The sequence below is a fragment of the Excalfactoria chinensis genome, chromosome 2, assembly GCF_039878825.1.
Source record: "Excalfactoria chinensis isolate bCotChi1 chromosome 2, bCotChi1.hap2, whole genome shotgun sequence".
Lineage (NCBI taxonomy): Eukaryota > Metazoa > Chordata > Aves > Galliformes > Phasianidae > Excalfactoria > Excalfactoria chinensis.
The window spans coordinates 94,162,027-94,174,988 of record NC_092826.1 but is presented as its reverse complement, the minus strand read 5'-3'; the positions used below and the strand labels follow the sequence as shown (position 1 = coordinate 94,174,988).

Here is a 12,962-nt window from a genome sequence, read left to right as displayed (position 1 = left end):
CTGTGTGCATTACTTAATGCTAGTTTGGAGGAACTGTAGGAAACTGTAGGAAAAGGAAAAATAACTGTAGGAAAGTTATGATTCTATTAGGCTAAGTTTGTCTTAAGCAGAAAAAAATTGTTCTGTCTTGTGATAACTAAGTGGAAAAACAAGTATGGCAGTGATGCCTTATTTAGTCTTAAGATGATTAATTCATAGGCTATGTCTTTGGTGTTTAGAAAATAGGTTTATGTGACTTAAGTAGAAAGAAAAGATGAACGTCTGTCTTCTTAAAAGCACTATAACTTCAAGGATTTGGAAAACGTTGTCTTAAATTTTGAAACTCTCTTTGACACGAATGTGTTTAGAACTGTCTTGTAATCTGCTATATCATGAGTCCTGGAGGAGAAATGTTAAGGAAATGGAAGATTAAATATAATCCAATTATCTAATCAATCAAACAAAAAATATTATCTACATATCATATAGAAGGGGCTAAGGGAGGCTTATTAGTGAAATGAAAATGTGTTTAGCAATTCAGGAATCTATATACCATTCATAAAATGAGGCAGGGTTCCCTTTTTAGAGCATTTTTATTTATAGGCTACTATTGCAAAGCATATATACAAAGATTTAATTGAAATTTTTACGTAGTATGGCATCTTTGGATCTCCAGTGGCCAGATTATCTGATCTGTATCTAAACAGATAATTTCAAGAACCCCAAAAAATTTTCTCATTACATTTGGAAGTAATTAGCTTAAAAACTGCCATCAGGTTAGGTTTTTAGATTATTCCTCTTCCCTCTCTGCCCGAAGCATGTGTATCCTAGTTTTGGAACAAAGACATAGCTTGATATCCTGCTTGAGTTGATGACAGTCCAAAAACCAGACTGATCATGATCACACAAATTGTTTTGCCAGTTTTTGGTTTTTATTTTGGCTCACCTGAAAATTGTGTACTGTAGAGTTAATAATTGTGTCTGTGTAGCTTGGTCACATTATAGTAAAGCTTGTTTAATGTTTCAATTGGAGAAACTTGATTACTGTTAGAGCTTCATGAATTGCTTTTAGAGGACATGATGTGTTAATCCTTTAGTTATTCTAAACTAGTACCTTCCTAACCCTTATCAACCTAAACTGACATAATGATTTAACAGATAAGCTTTCAGTATTGCAGAGCAAAGAAGTACAGATGGAACTACTTCCCAAGTCTCCTTTATTTATCATGTACCTCCCTAACAAATTCAGCTGATATTATCCCTTATTCAGAACTAGGCTGCCCTTCAGCTATTCCCACTGTTGACTCTGTCAATGTGTGTGCAGACAGTAAGGATTCTTACAGTCTCAGAACATGAAAAAAATGGAGATAAGCTGCATGCATTAGCAATTAGAAATGGGAAAAGATGCAACCCCTGTCAGTGTTCTTTTGCAGCGTGTGGAAATCGACTATAGGCTTCCTCCTGCCCCGCAGGTACTTATCAGGGAGTGTAGGCCTTTAACAGAACAGCAATAAGAAGAGCAGCATTAATATCAGATAAGTAATTCCGGGTTCATTTGAGTTGTATATACTTGACTGAAACAGAGCTGTAGGTGATTTTATGATATTACTTATAGATATGTGGATATTGGGCAAAGCTGATACAAAACAAAAGTGTGTCATTTGGTGGTGTAACTAAACATTATTGAACATCATAAAGGAAAGGATGATTCTTCTGTCCGTAATGTTTTCCTTTTTGAGAAAAGAATATTTGTGATATTTGTGTAGCATAAACTAAAGGATGACATAAACTCAGACAATGGTGTAATGAGTGAACTTTTATCTGTATGTAGTTTACTTCTTGAATACCTATAGCTTATTTTCCTATTACAAAGCACAAACTTCAGACCTCCTATCTAATGAAATCCTACGGAAATTTGAAATGACCAAGTGCAATAAAGTAATTTTGTTTTTCTTGACTGAAATTACAGACATCAGAAAATGGCATCTTAGTTCTCTAAAATCAAATTAGCAGAAGTTTCACTTCAATTTGCTTAGTAACTGTTTTGCAACTATGATCACTCCAAAAATAGTTTGAATAATACTGAAAATCAGATTTGCAATATACTGCCAAAGCTAGTAGACTGATTTTGGTAGGTTCTTGTAACCTGTGAAGAAGGTTGAACTCTGGCTGATCATAGAATGGCTTAGGCTGGAGAGGACCTTAAAGATCATTTAGTTCCACCCTCCCGTCCGTGTGCAGAGTTGCCAGCCACTAGATCAGGCTGCCAGGATCCCGTCCAACACGAGCCTTGAATGCCTCCAGAGATGGGCATCCACAACCTCTTTGGGCAACCTGTTTCAGTGCCTCACCACCCTCTGAATAAAAGATTTCTTCCTAACATCAAATCTGAATCTACCCTCTTTCAGTTTAAGGCCATTCCTCCTTGTCCTGTCTATATCAGACCATGTGCACACTTGTTTCCCCTCCTGCTTGCAAGGCTCCCTTCAATCCTGGAAGACCACAATGAGGTGTCCCTGGTCTTCTCCAAGCTGGACAAGCCCAACTCCCTCAACCTTTTCTTCATAGCTCTAGCCCTTTGATCATCTCCATGGCCCTCCTCTGGATCTGCTCCAACAGCTCTGCATCCTTTCTGTACTGGGGGCTCCACTCTTGGACACAGTACTTCATGTGGTGCCTCACAAGGGCAGAGCAAAGGGGGACAGTTACCTCACTCTCACTACTGGCCACCGCTCTTCTGATGCAGCCCAGGATACCATTGGCCTTCTGGGCTGCAAGAACACACTGCTGGTTCGTGTCCAGCTTTTCCTTTGTCAGGAACCTTAAGTTCTTCTCCACAGTGCTGCTCTCAGTGAGTTCTTCTCCCAGTCTGTACTTCTATTTGGGATTGTCCTGACCAAAATGCAGTGTCTTGCACTTGATCTTGTTAAATCTTGTTAGATTCTTGTGTGCCTGCTTCTTGGGTATGTGCAGGTCTCTCTGGGTGGTATTTCTTCCTTCTGTCATCTTTACCACTCATCTTGGTGTCATCAGCAAACTTGCTGAGGGGTACATTCAGTCCCGCTATCTGTGTCATTTATGAAGATGTTGAGCAGCACCAATCCCAAGACAAACTTCTGGATAACACCACTAGCCACAAACCTCTGCCTGGACATAGAACTAATGACAACATTCCTGTGGTTGTGACCATCTGGACAATTCTTTATCTACCTAATAGTCCAGCCTTAAAGTCCACGTCCTCTCCAATTTAGAGATAAGAATGTGGTGCAGAACCATGTTAGTACGCCCACGTAAGTCCAGGTAGATGACATCAGTTGCCCTTCCTTTGTCTACTGATGCTGTCACTCTGTCATAGAATGCCACTAGATTGGTGAAACTATGCTGGCAATCTCTGATGACATCCGCATGTATCTTAACTTAATCTCTTCCAGGAGGATCCATTCCATGATCTTCCCAGGCATAGATGATAGGCTCACTGGCCTGTAGTTTCTCGGGTCTTCCTTTTTCCCCTTCTTGAATGTGGGAGTGATTGTTTTCTTTTTCCAGACACTGGTGACTTCGCCTGACAGCATTGGTTTTTCAAATATGATGGAGAGCTGCTTTGTGACCACGTCAGCTAGTTCGTTCAGAACCCTGGGATGTATGTCATCTGTCCCCATAGGCTTGTATATAGTCAGCTTCATGAGGTGGTCACAAACTTGCTCTGCTTTTACACTGGGAGAGATTTTGCTCCCCTGATCCCCACTTAAAAGATCAGGGACATGAGAAGTATGAGAAGCCTGACTGGGCATGAAGACCAAGGCAGAGAACTCAGTAAGTACCTCAGTTTTTTCCATGTCTGCGGAAACCAGCTCTCCCTTTTCATTTATCAGGTAGACAGCACTCTGTTTTGCCCATCCCTTCTCCCTAATGTATTTAAACAATCCCTTGCAAAGTTCCTTTCCATCTGCACCTTAACTTTCTTGACGCTATCCCTGCACATCCGGACAGCATCTTTATATTCTTCCTAGGCCACCCACCCCCACTTCCACATATTATATTTTTCCAATTTTTCCCTTAGTGTGACCAGAAGATCCTTGATCAGCCATGTGGGTTTCCTGCCTCATCTTTTGTTCTGCGGAGTGGAGAGCTCTCATGCCCTTGGAAAGGCATCCTTAAAATGTTTCCAGCTCTGTTCTGTTCCTTTGTCCCCATGGGGTCTTGTCCAGCAATTTCTTAAAAAAAACCTGAAGTTTTCTCTCCTGAAGTTCAAGGTCCTGACTCCACTCTTTGCCAGGCCTGCATTCCTCAAGATCACAAACTCAACCAGGGCATGATTGCTGCAACCCAGACTGCTTCTGATCTTCTTTAATGATCTCTTTTGTGTTGGTGAGCATAAGGCCCAACAATGCTTCACGTTTGGTGGGTCTGTCCAGTACCTGAACCGGGAAGTTGTTGCCCATGGAATCCAGAAGTCTCTTGGAGTGCTTGCAGTTTGTGGTGTTGCTTTCCTAGCAGATATCCAAGTGCTTAAAATCTTCCACCAGAATGAGAGCCTTTGAGCATGCTGCTGCTTGAAGGTAAAGCAAGAAGGTCTCATCAACAGGCTTCCGTTGGTGAGGTGGCCCGTAGCAGACCTTGATCTTTATTGGATTGGTCCCTAATTTAACCCACAAGCTATCAGCCTGTTCATGACTGTTTCTCAGGGCAGCTCTTTGTAGTTCATCCACTTCGTAACATAGAGGCCAACTCCCTCATCTCTCCTATCTTGTCTAGCCTTTCTAAGAAGCTCATACCTCAATAATGGTATTTCAGTTCTATGAATCATCACGCCATGTTTCTGCGATAGCAATAATGTTGTAGTTTTCCTCCTTTTTTCCCCATGCTGAGTGCATTGGTGCAGAGGTACTTTAGCTAGGCTTTCAGCAGCATTACCTCCCTAGGGGACTCCTCCCAAAAACATCTGGAAAAAATCGGATGTTTTCCCCTGCTGCTCCCTAAAGTGTTCCCCAACTCTTCTCTGTTTCTCAGAAGTACATTCCCTTTGACCCATCAAGTCTTGTTTAAAACCCTGATGATAAACTTTACCAGCTTTCTGCCTAGTATGTTCCTCATAAGATATAGTAGGTTAAGGGCATATACTAGCACCTTGTTCCCTGAGCTTAGCTATGGTATCCCACGCCTTGCCATGGGTAGGCTTGCTGTCACACCTTTCCTGCGTCAATCCTAGTTAATGGCCTTCATTGAACCCAGCTAGCTCTTGGGCCTGAATTCTTTCCCCAGTGACCTAGGTTGACCCCATCAGCAGCCATCAGGCCTAGGAAACTGCCGCGTGGTTTGAAAAAAAAAATAATAATAGCAAAAAACTCCTGAGGTAACACAGCCTCTCAGCCATGTATTTTTTCAGATGACTTTTTCTGCTCCTCTCAGTATTCCTGCCACTGAAGGGATAGAGGGAGACATGGCAATGTTACTCCTGTTCCATGTACTAACTGCCCCAGTCCATTAAAGTCCCATTTGATAGCCCCTAGGCTTTTCTCAATGACTTTCCTGCTGCTGGCCTGAACTGGCAGTACGGGATAATAATCAGAAGGGTGAACTAGACTGAGGTTTCTCCTAGTAATGTCCCTGACCTGGACCCCAGGGAGACAGCACACTACAGGTAGGAATACAAAAGGGATACCCTGCCCTGCAGTAGGTATATGGGATACCTTACAGGTCAGGTCTGGCTAATGTATGTATTGAGACCTCTGTTCATCTCAGAAGAGAATTGTACTTCTTTTCACTTTGATAGAGGCAATCTTGAGGCATGGAGTTGACCTCCTTACCCTAGACAACACATTGGGTGGACCTTCCACCACATTCTCATGTACCTGTCCTTTGAGTCCCAGAACCTCAAACCTATTTCATAAAGGCACCTGGGAAGGTGAGGGTAGGTAAGGAAGAGTGTTTTCCTGTGGTTCCAAGCAGGGACCTGCTTCCATTCCTTTCCATCTCTTAGGTCCTTTGCCCTGATGGTAACAGGGCAAGGGGTCTGCCACCATTTGGGGTGGATTACCCGGTGCCTTTCTTGTAGATATGCCTCTTTGAGCTCTGCCACCAGGCTGAGCAGATCTTCTACCTGCTCACACCTCGTGAAGGTGGTGTCTCTACCATCCTGTGGGGACAGCAGCAGGCTCAGGCACTCCCTGTAGCCAGAAACCTGAACCTCCACATTTCTGAGCAAGCACTCAGTCTGGGTAGCCACATTCTTTTTGACAAAGAGTTTTCCAGCTAGTGGAGACCACAGCTTGATTTGTTGTCTGGAGGACAGACGATAGGTCAGCCTGTTCCCCAACTGAGGAGGGATTTTCTGCCCTCTTTGTGCAACCTGCTGCGCCATGCTCCAATTGCTCACTCTGTGCAGTGCTCTGTTAGGGCTGCCTTTGTGCTTGTAGGGTGTAATGGCATGCTCATGGCCCCATCTCTGTTCTGTCACAAGGGGTGGTGCCGTGGAGCTTCTGGATGACAGGAGTTCAGTTGCCCTGCATAGGCTGTTCCTTGTTTCAATACAGAAGACGACTGAACCAGCACTGTCCACCTGCAGAGATTCAAAGATATTTTAAAGTATATTGTAAAACAAATCCTGACATTGTTTACTATATAGATATGTACAAGCATAATGGATCAGTATATTTGCCCTTGTGCTGCTATGGAAAGAACGCTTTTAGCATGTATACTTAGTGCCATTCTAGTATATGTTTCCTAAGGGGAGTTGCAGGGAATACAAATAATTGGATGTCATCTTCCAGGTATTGCTCTGCTGTGTGTTTGTTTTTGTTGTAAACTGTCTCTATTGTGAACTTGTTTCAGGAGGCTACTAATAGTGTGATTGCTGGTTATAAATAGCACTGAAAAACTCTGGGAATTCATAGGCAGAGCAGGAAATTGCTCAAGGCATAGAGTCTGCTTTGCATGTAGAAGAGAAGGCTGGATTCAGCTGTTTAACTGAACGGCTCTGAAATGTCGCTGACCCTACTCTTTCCCCTTATCACGTGCACAGGGTGTAGTCTGCTGTCATGACAGAGTTGACTTCCGTTTGCATTCCAGAACAAGATGATACTGAGGTCGTCGGTGTTCAGTTTTGTTGAGCTGACATCTTCTGAAGGGGTCATCTAGATTATTCTGGCGCTGCTACATTAGTATCACGTGGGTTTGTTGGTTTTTGTTTGTTTTTTTTTTTTTTTTTGGTTTTTTTTTTGGTTTTTTTTTTTGAGGGATTTTCAAATCTGTCATGCTTTGTCCTTCAGCAGTTGTCAGTCAAGCAGAACTAACACTAGTTGCTAGCTGTCCAGTTTTCAAAGGCCAAGATTAGGAGCCTCTGTGCTTTACTGTGTAGGACTGGTGAGGTGAACTGGTGAATGGTTTAGATGGATATTAATGCAGCAGGCTTCTGTTGCTGTATAGCTGTTAATGCTTGTCTTTCCTTCATTTTATTGAAGTGGTGGGACTGTGTTGCATCTGGTTGATTTATCTTCTGCTCCACCTCCTCTGTGCACCCGGTTGGGTATTTTATAAGTGTTGTTTTACTGCTTCCATCTTGCTGTCCACAGCAGGGCAAAAAGAGATGGATTAAAAACCACAAACCTCTGTCTCCTGGGCAGTGGCCCATAGTTTAACTGCTTTTCACTGATCTTTGTCTTAAGTTTCACATTTAATGTGTAATTTTTACCTGTTTGTTTAAATATTAAATCCTAGACACAATTTCAACTTGATAGCTCTTTTCCTTCTCATTTTCAGCCATTGTGCAAGAAAGCACATCAGTTTGGCATAATCTGGCTGTGAATGTGTGTTTTAGCAAACTGAATTCCCCTTGCTGCTACAAGACTTTTGCTAGCTTCTGAATTGGAACTTCTCATTTGGAAGCTAGAACCTGTGTTGAGTTCTTGTTGGGCAGAAGCTTCTTTCACTATAAAGTGATAGCTTTGAAATCTCTTGGGGAGATTTTTGAAAATGGAAGGTAGACAGACCCCACTAAATGTAGTTTCTGCTTCGCAACCAGTGCTCTGCAGGGTATGTGTTGTATCAGCCCTAGAGTTAAGAATCAATGCTAAACATCACATCTTGCTGCTGGTTGGATATTGCTGCCTCAGGTGCACATAATGTTTCCTTTTTAGGAACACTTGTGTATATCAAAAACCTGTAGCTTCAATGGGTTTATTTATGGAATAACATGAGCTAACATGAGATATGGCCAGATACTGATAGAGTGATGAGTTGCTGGAACAGGTTGCCCAGAGAGGATGATCTGTCCCTGGAGGTGTTTAAGGCCAGGCTGATTGGGGCCCTGGACAGTCTGATCTAGTACTTGATCTAGTGGCTTGTGACTCTGCCTGCAGCGTGTTTTTGACGAGGAGCCATAGGGAGAGTACGTGTTTATGTAAGATAAAGCACTGCATTGTAGAATTTTTTGTTTTCACAAGCATTTAGTGATTAGAATAATTATTTAAGCAGAAAGGCAATATTATGGAAACACTTCATTAGATTATTTTATTGCTGTTACAGGAAATGAGGTGCAACTACAAACAGTAATACAAAAAAAGCCCATGTAATAGTTGTATGAAAAACAATTTCCACTTTCAAAAGTAGAGAATAACGGTGTTTTTGGACTGTTGATGAATCAGTCTCTCTGTTTCCTGTTTCTCCTTTCTAGGTGCATTTTATCTGGTATTTGAATATATGGACCATGACTTGATGGGACTGCTGGAATCTGGTTTGGTTCATTTTAATGAAAATCACATAAAATCATTTATGAGGCAGCTGATGGAGGGTTTGGCCTATTGCCATAAGAAGAACTTTTTGCACAGAGATATAAAATGTTCAAATATTCTACTAAATAATAGGTATGATTAACACTTCTAGTATGTAAATGTTGTATGTTGGGATCTTATTTAAATCTTTTTTATAATCTTTACAGTTCACTGGATTTAATCCATGAGACAAAGTTTTTTGCTTTTTTTTTTTTTTATTGATTGCCTACCTTATTTAGAAGTCAGTTGTAAAATAACAATCTGGTAATATTTCTTCTTGATGCTGGATCTGGCAGTTATCTTTTAAACTTGTATGTTAAAATAGCAAGGTTAAAACTCGTGTCTGTTAAGTGAGAGTACAGGGAAAAGTTATCTTGAGTTCAACACGTTAAAAGTTAAAGTTTTAGGAAATACGTTTGTGTATTATTCTTAACATCATTTCAAAATGAAGTGTGGAAAGGCTGCTTTCTTGTGGCAGAATTCAGAAGTCTTCACCCTCATTAATCAGGGTAAAACTTTAAAACAGTATTTGATTAGGCATTTTCAGTCATATTTTGGCTTGCAATTACAGCTATGATCAAAGGGAGAGAAGAATTTGTCATCACAAGCGGCTTAAAAAAAACAAAAAACATATTAGTAAACAAGCTTTTGTTGAATATGCAACAGCAGCAGAAATTAAAATCACAACTGCAGCTCACTGTTAGGGAGGATACTGAGAGTGAGATACAGTGCTTTGTTGCTGTGTGGAACTTCTGTCTCTGTATTCAGTTTTTATACCTGTATCTCAGTGATCCTGAGTGGTTCTTGAGTACAACGAAGGTGAGCCTCAAAGCTGGGAAGGTTTGCACATTCTCCTTAAAAATCTGCTTATGCCACTGCTGGAGATAAAATACTGGGCAAAATGGATCAAGCATCTTATTTAGTAGGGCCCTAGTTTTGTCCCAGGTTTGTCCAAATTGAATTTTCCCTTTTTTGCCTTTTTTTTTTTTTTAAATTAATGTTAGACTGTTTTCAGCTCTGGATGCCACCAAACTTGCAAGAATGTGATATAGAGTACACACACCTCCACATCTCTCACCTTGCCCATTCACCCTATCTTTCTTTTCTGTTAGTCCAGTAGTGATGCTGTCACTGTGCATGTCTGGGAGCTCAGAAGCTGAGGTATAACTTGACTTTGTAGAAGAGCACGTTACAGTAGAGGCAGTGCCAACACTGTCAAATGTTTTCTGTGTATGCAGATTGCTTTATGTTTAAATCATCTCAGCTTTATAGATGGTGAGGCTTCTCATCAAGTAGTGAAAGTGTATGTGGCAAAAGCAAATGAAGAAAGCCGGGCAAGGCTTTGTATCACCCACATTTCCTCTCATATATGGGAAAACTCAAGGGCTTAGGGTTTGTGTCATTCAGCAGGTTGGCTGCTGGCAAAAATAGAAGCTCTTATCTGGTTGGTTATCCTGATTTCAAGGCCATATTTAAGCTTCAGAAGAACAAAACAGTGGTTAGACTTCCTAGAAGGAAGTAGAATTGCTGCTAGTTTTCTTTGTTTTGTTTTGCTTTTCTGTACAGATCCTTATGCTAGCATTACTTCAACTATCAAAGGATCAAAAAATAAAGAATTTTCTTCCATCAGTTTTTTTTTCCCTGCAGAGTTGTTAGTTTGAATGTTTAACAATATACACCCTAAATTTTGAGTAGCATGCACTGATGTAAATTCTGCTTTGTCACTGTATCTAATTTTGCTTACTTTTCTTTGATACTGAGTAGGTTAGCGTATTTATTAATTGAAGAGATACATGATTTGTAAGGCATTTCCTGAAGCTCAGTTGCAGCTGTCTGAAAATCTGAAACTTCAACTAGTTTTCGCAGGGTTAACTCCTAAATAATTCTTTCCTTTTTCCACCAGAGGGCAGATAAAGCTTGCGGATTTTGGGCTTGCTCGACTGTACAACTCAGAGGAAAGGTAAGATACAATTGTACTGTGAAAAAGCATTGAGAGGTACGTCTTTCATAACTCTTAAGTATTACGAAGGCTGAAAAAAACCCTATTTGTTTGTCTGGAGATGTTATTGTACTGTAACATAAGTAGCATTGCTTAGGAAATTGAAAGAAGTGCATGTTATCTTACCAGCATACAAACACAAAGCTCCCTTTGTACAAGTGTATTGCCATTCTGACTATTGCGGATAAATACCTGTAGAGAGGGACCATATATAATTTGGAGATTAAGAGTTGCAGTTTTAAGTAGGTTACATCTTGTAGGCTTTTACTAAATGTTAGTTTATGGTCCTGTAAACATATTTGCTTTCTGTTGATGTACCTAGGAAAGGTTTATTTAGGAACAGTGACATTTGTGCTGACATAAATCCATATCCATTTACTGTCTTTTTTTTTTTTAGCATTACTTTTGTGTAAGATTTAATCTTAAATTTGAAGAGGTTTATTGTGTTCTTCAGGCAGTCAGTCCTGTTACATCTGTTGGAAACAGAGATACAAGTTTAAATAAAAGCTATTCTGAAACTTCTTGTGACTTGTGCTTCTGTTGTACTTGTTCAATTGTACTCCAGGAAACAGGTGCCCAGCTTTTATGATTAAGAACTTTAATATATATATATATGTATACACACACACACACACACACACACACAGTGGTGTTATGTATTTGTTACTTGGACTGAGATTTTCAAAATTAAGGTTGAATGTTGATTACATAGATATGTTCGATGGCTGGCTGGATATTGAGAATGTTAAGTACTTAAGCTTACTTTGAGTTCTGCATGCCTAATTCGGGAAACTGTATCTGCTTTTTCAGTTTTATGAGTTTATTTTCTCAAAGACCTCGGATGTTCTTGGATGCAACAGTGTTATTTTCACTGTCTTGTGAGCTGTTACTTCAGGCGCATGTGCTTAAGTAACGACTAGGGAAACAGTTTGGAGTACAGTGTTGGGGTAAGATAGTTTTGAGGAGCTGGTAGACAGCAGTAGAACTAGAGGGAATGGGCTCAAGTTATGCAAAGGGAAGTTCAGTTTGAATGTTAGGAAATTTTTTTTCTCTGAAAGAGTGATCAGAAGCTGGAATGCTCTGCCCAGGAGGTGCTCGAGTTACCATTCTCCTGGAGGTGTTTAGGAAGCATTTAGATGTTGTAATAAGGGACACAGTTTAGTGGGAAATATTGGTGGTAGGTAGACAGCTGGACTGGATGATCTTGGAGGTGTTTTCCAATCTTGTTGGTTCTGTGATTCTAATTCACTTTCATTTTGTATGTACTTTTAATTAAAGTACATTAATTATTTAAAGTTTTAATTAAAGAGATGATGCCATCCTACCTAGCTATTTTAATCTTCACCTAGCTGACTTCTTGTTGGTTTACTGTCATTACTTTTAATATCTTTTCTAATTTAATTGTTGATTGTAGAACTGAAGGTTAAGAATTGAGAGAGTGAAAGTTCAACATCCTTACAATGCAAATAAGATTTTACTAAATGTGAAAACATTATCTCATTATAGATAAATTAAACGAGACTAAAATGTACTTACTCTCACTAATAAAATCGCTAATTGAGCTTGGGAAGATTATTTGAATCTCATTAGTATGTTTTTGGCAATTCTTTTGTTGTTTATTCTCATTCTGAATAGCTTCTGACCTGCAACAAAACATGAAAAATTGGTGTAAGCTCAGTACTTGATATACACCAACAAGCATATAAGTGATGATTATGTTTATGTATTTTACTTCTGTTTTACTGCTGTTGGAATGACACATTTTTCAAAAGGTTACAGAGTTTAGTCGGAGCATAATGGAGTGAAAATAAAATTGTGACTGAGTTCCAGTTATTCTAGTTTATTCTTCAAGTGTTATTTTGGAGGCTTTAATATGTTTAGAGTAGAGATATGACAGATTGTGTGAGAAAACAGCTGTTCAAACAAAAAGGACAATATACTAATATATATATATATATATATATATATATGTGAATGGCTTATCTGTAGAGAAAGTCCATACCATGTAAACAGTTTGAAGATGGATGTTTGCTTCACAAATATGCAGTTTGTTAACTGCTGTTAACACTGCTCTGCTTTCTCTTTGGACTTACCTAGTATTGGTAAGCTTGAGATCTTAAAACTAGAATGATGTTTTTAATCACTTTTGAGAACCACCCTACTGTTGTCCCATTCCCTTCCCCCCACCCCCCCTTTCTTTAAAAACAAAGCAAAAA

At 39.9% G+C, this 12,962-nt stretch overlaps 1 protein-coding gene across 5 annotated transcripts in view; it reads left to right on the top strand.

The window, feature by feature from the left end:
• The window catches only part of CDK13 (cyclin dependent kinase 13), a 53,414-nt gene that overhangs the window by 27,597 nt on the left and 12,855 nt on the right, over positions 1-12,962 (top strand). For all 5 annotated transcript variants that reach the window (XM_072328483.1, XM_072328482.1, XM_072328486.1 and 2 more), the window contains exons 6-7: positions 8,651-8,840; positions 10,651-10,707. In XM_072328483.1, coding sequence (XP_072184584.1) covers positions 8,651-8,840; positions 10,651-10,707 — 247 coding nt within the window. The remainder of the gene's footprint in view (positions 1-8,650; positions 8,841-10,650; positions 10,708-12,962) is intronic.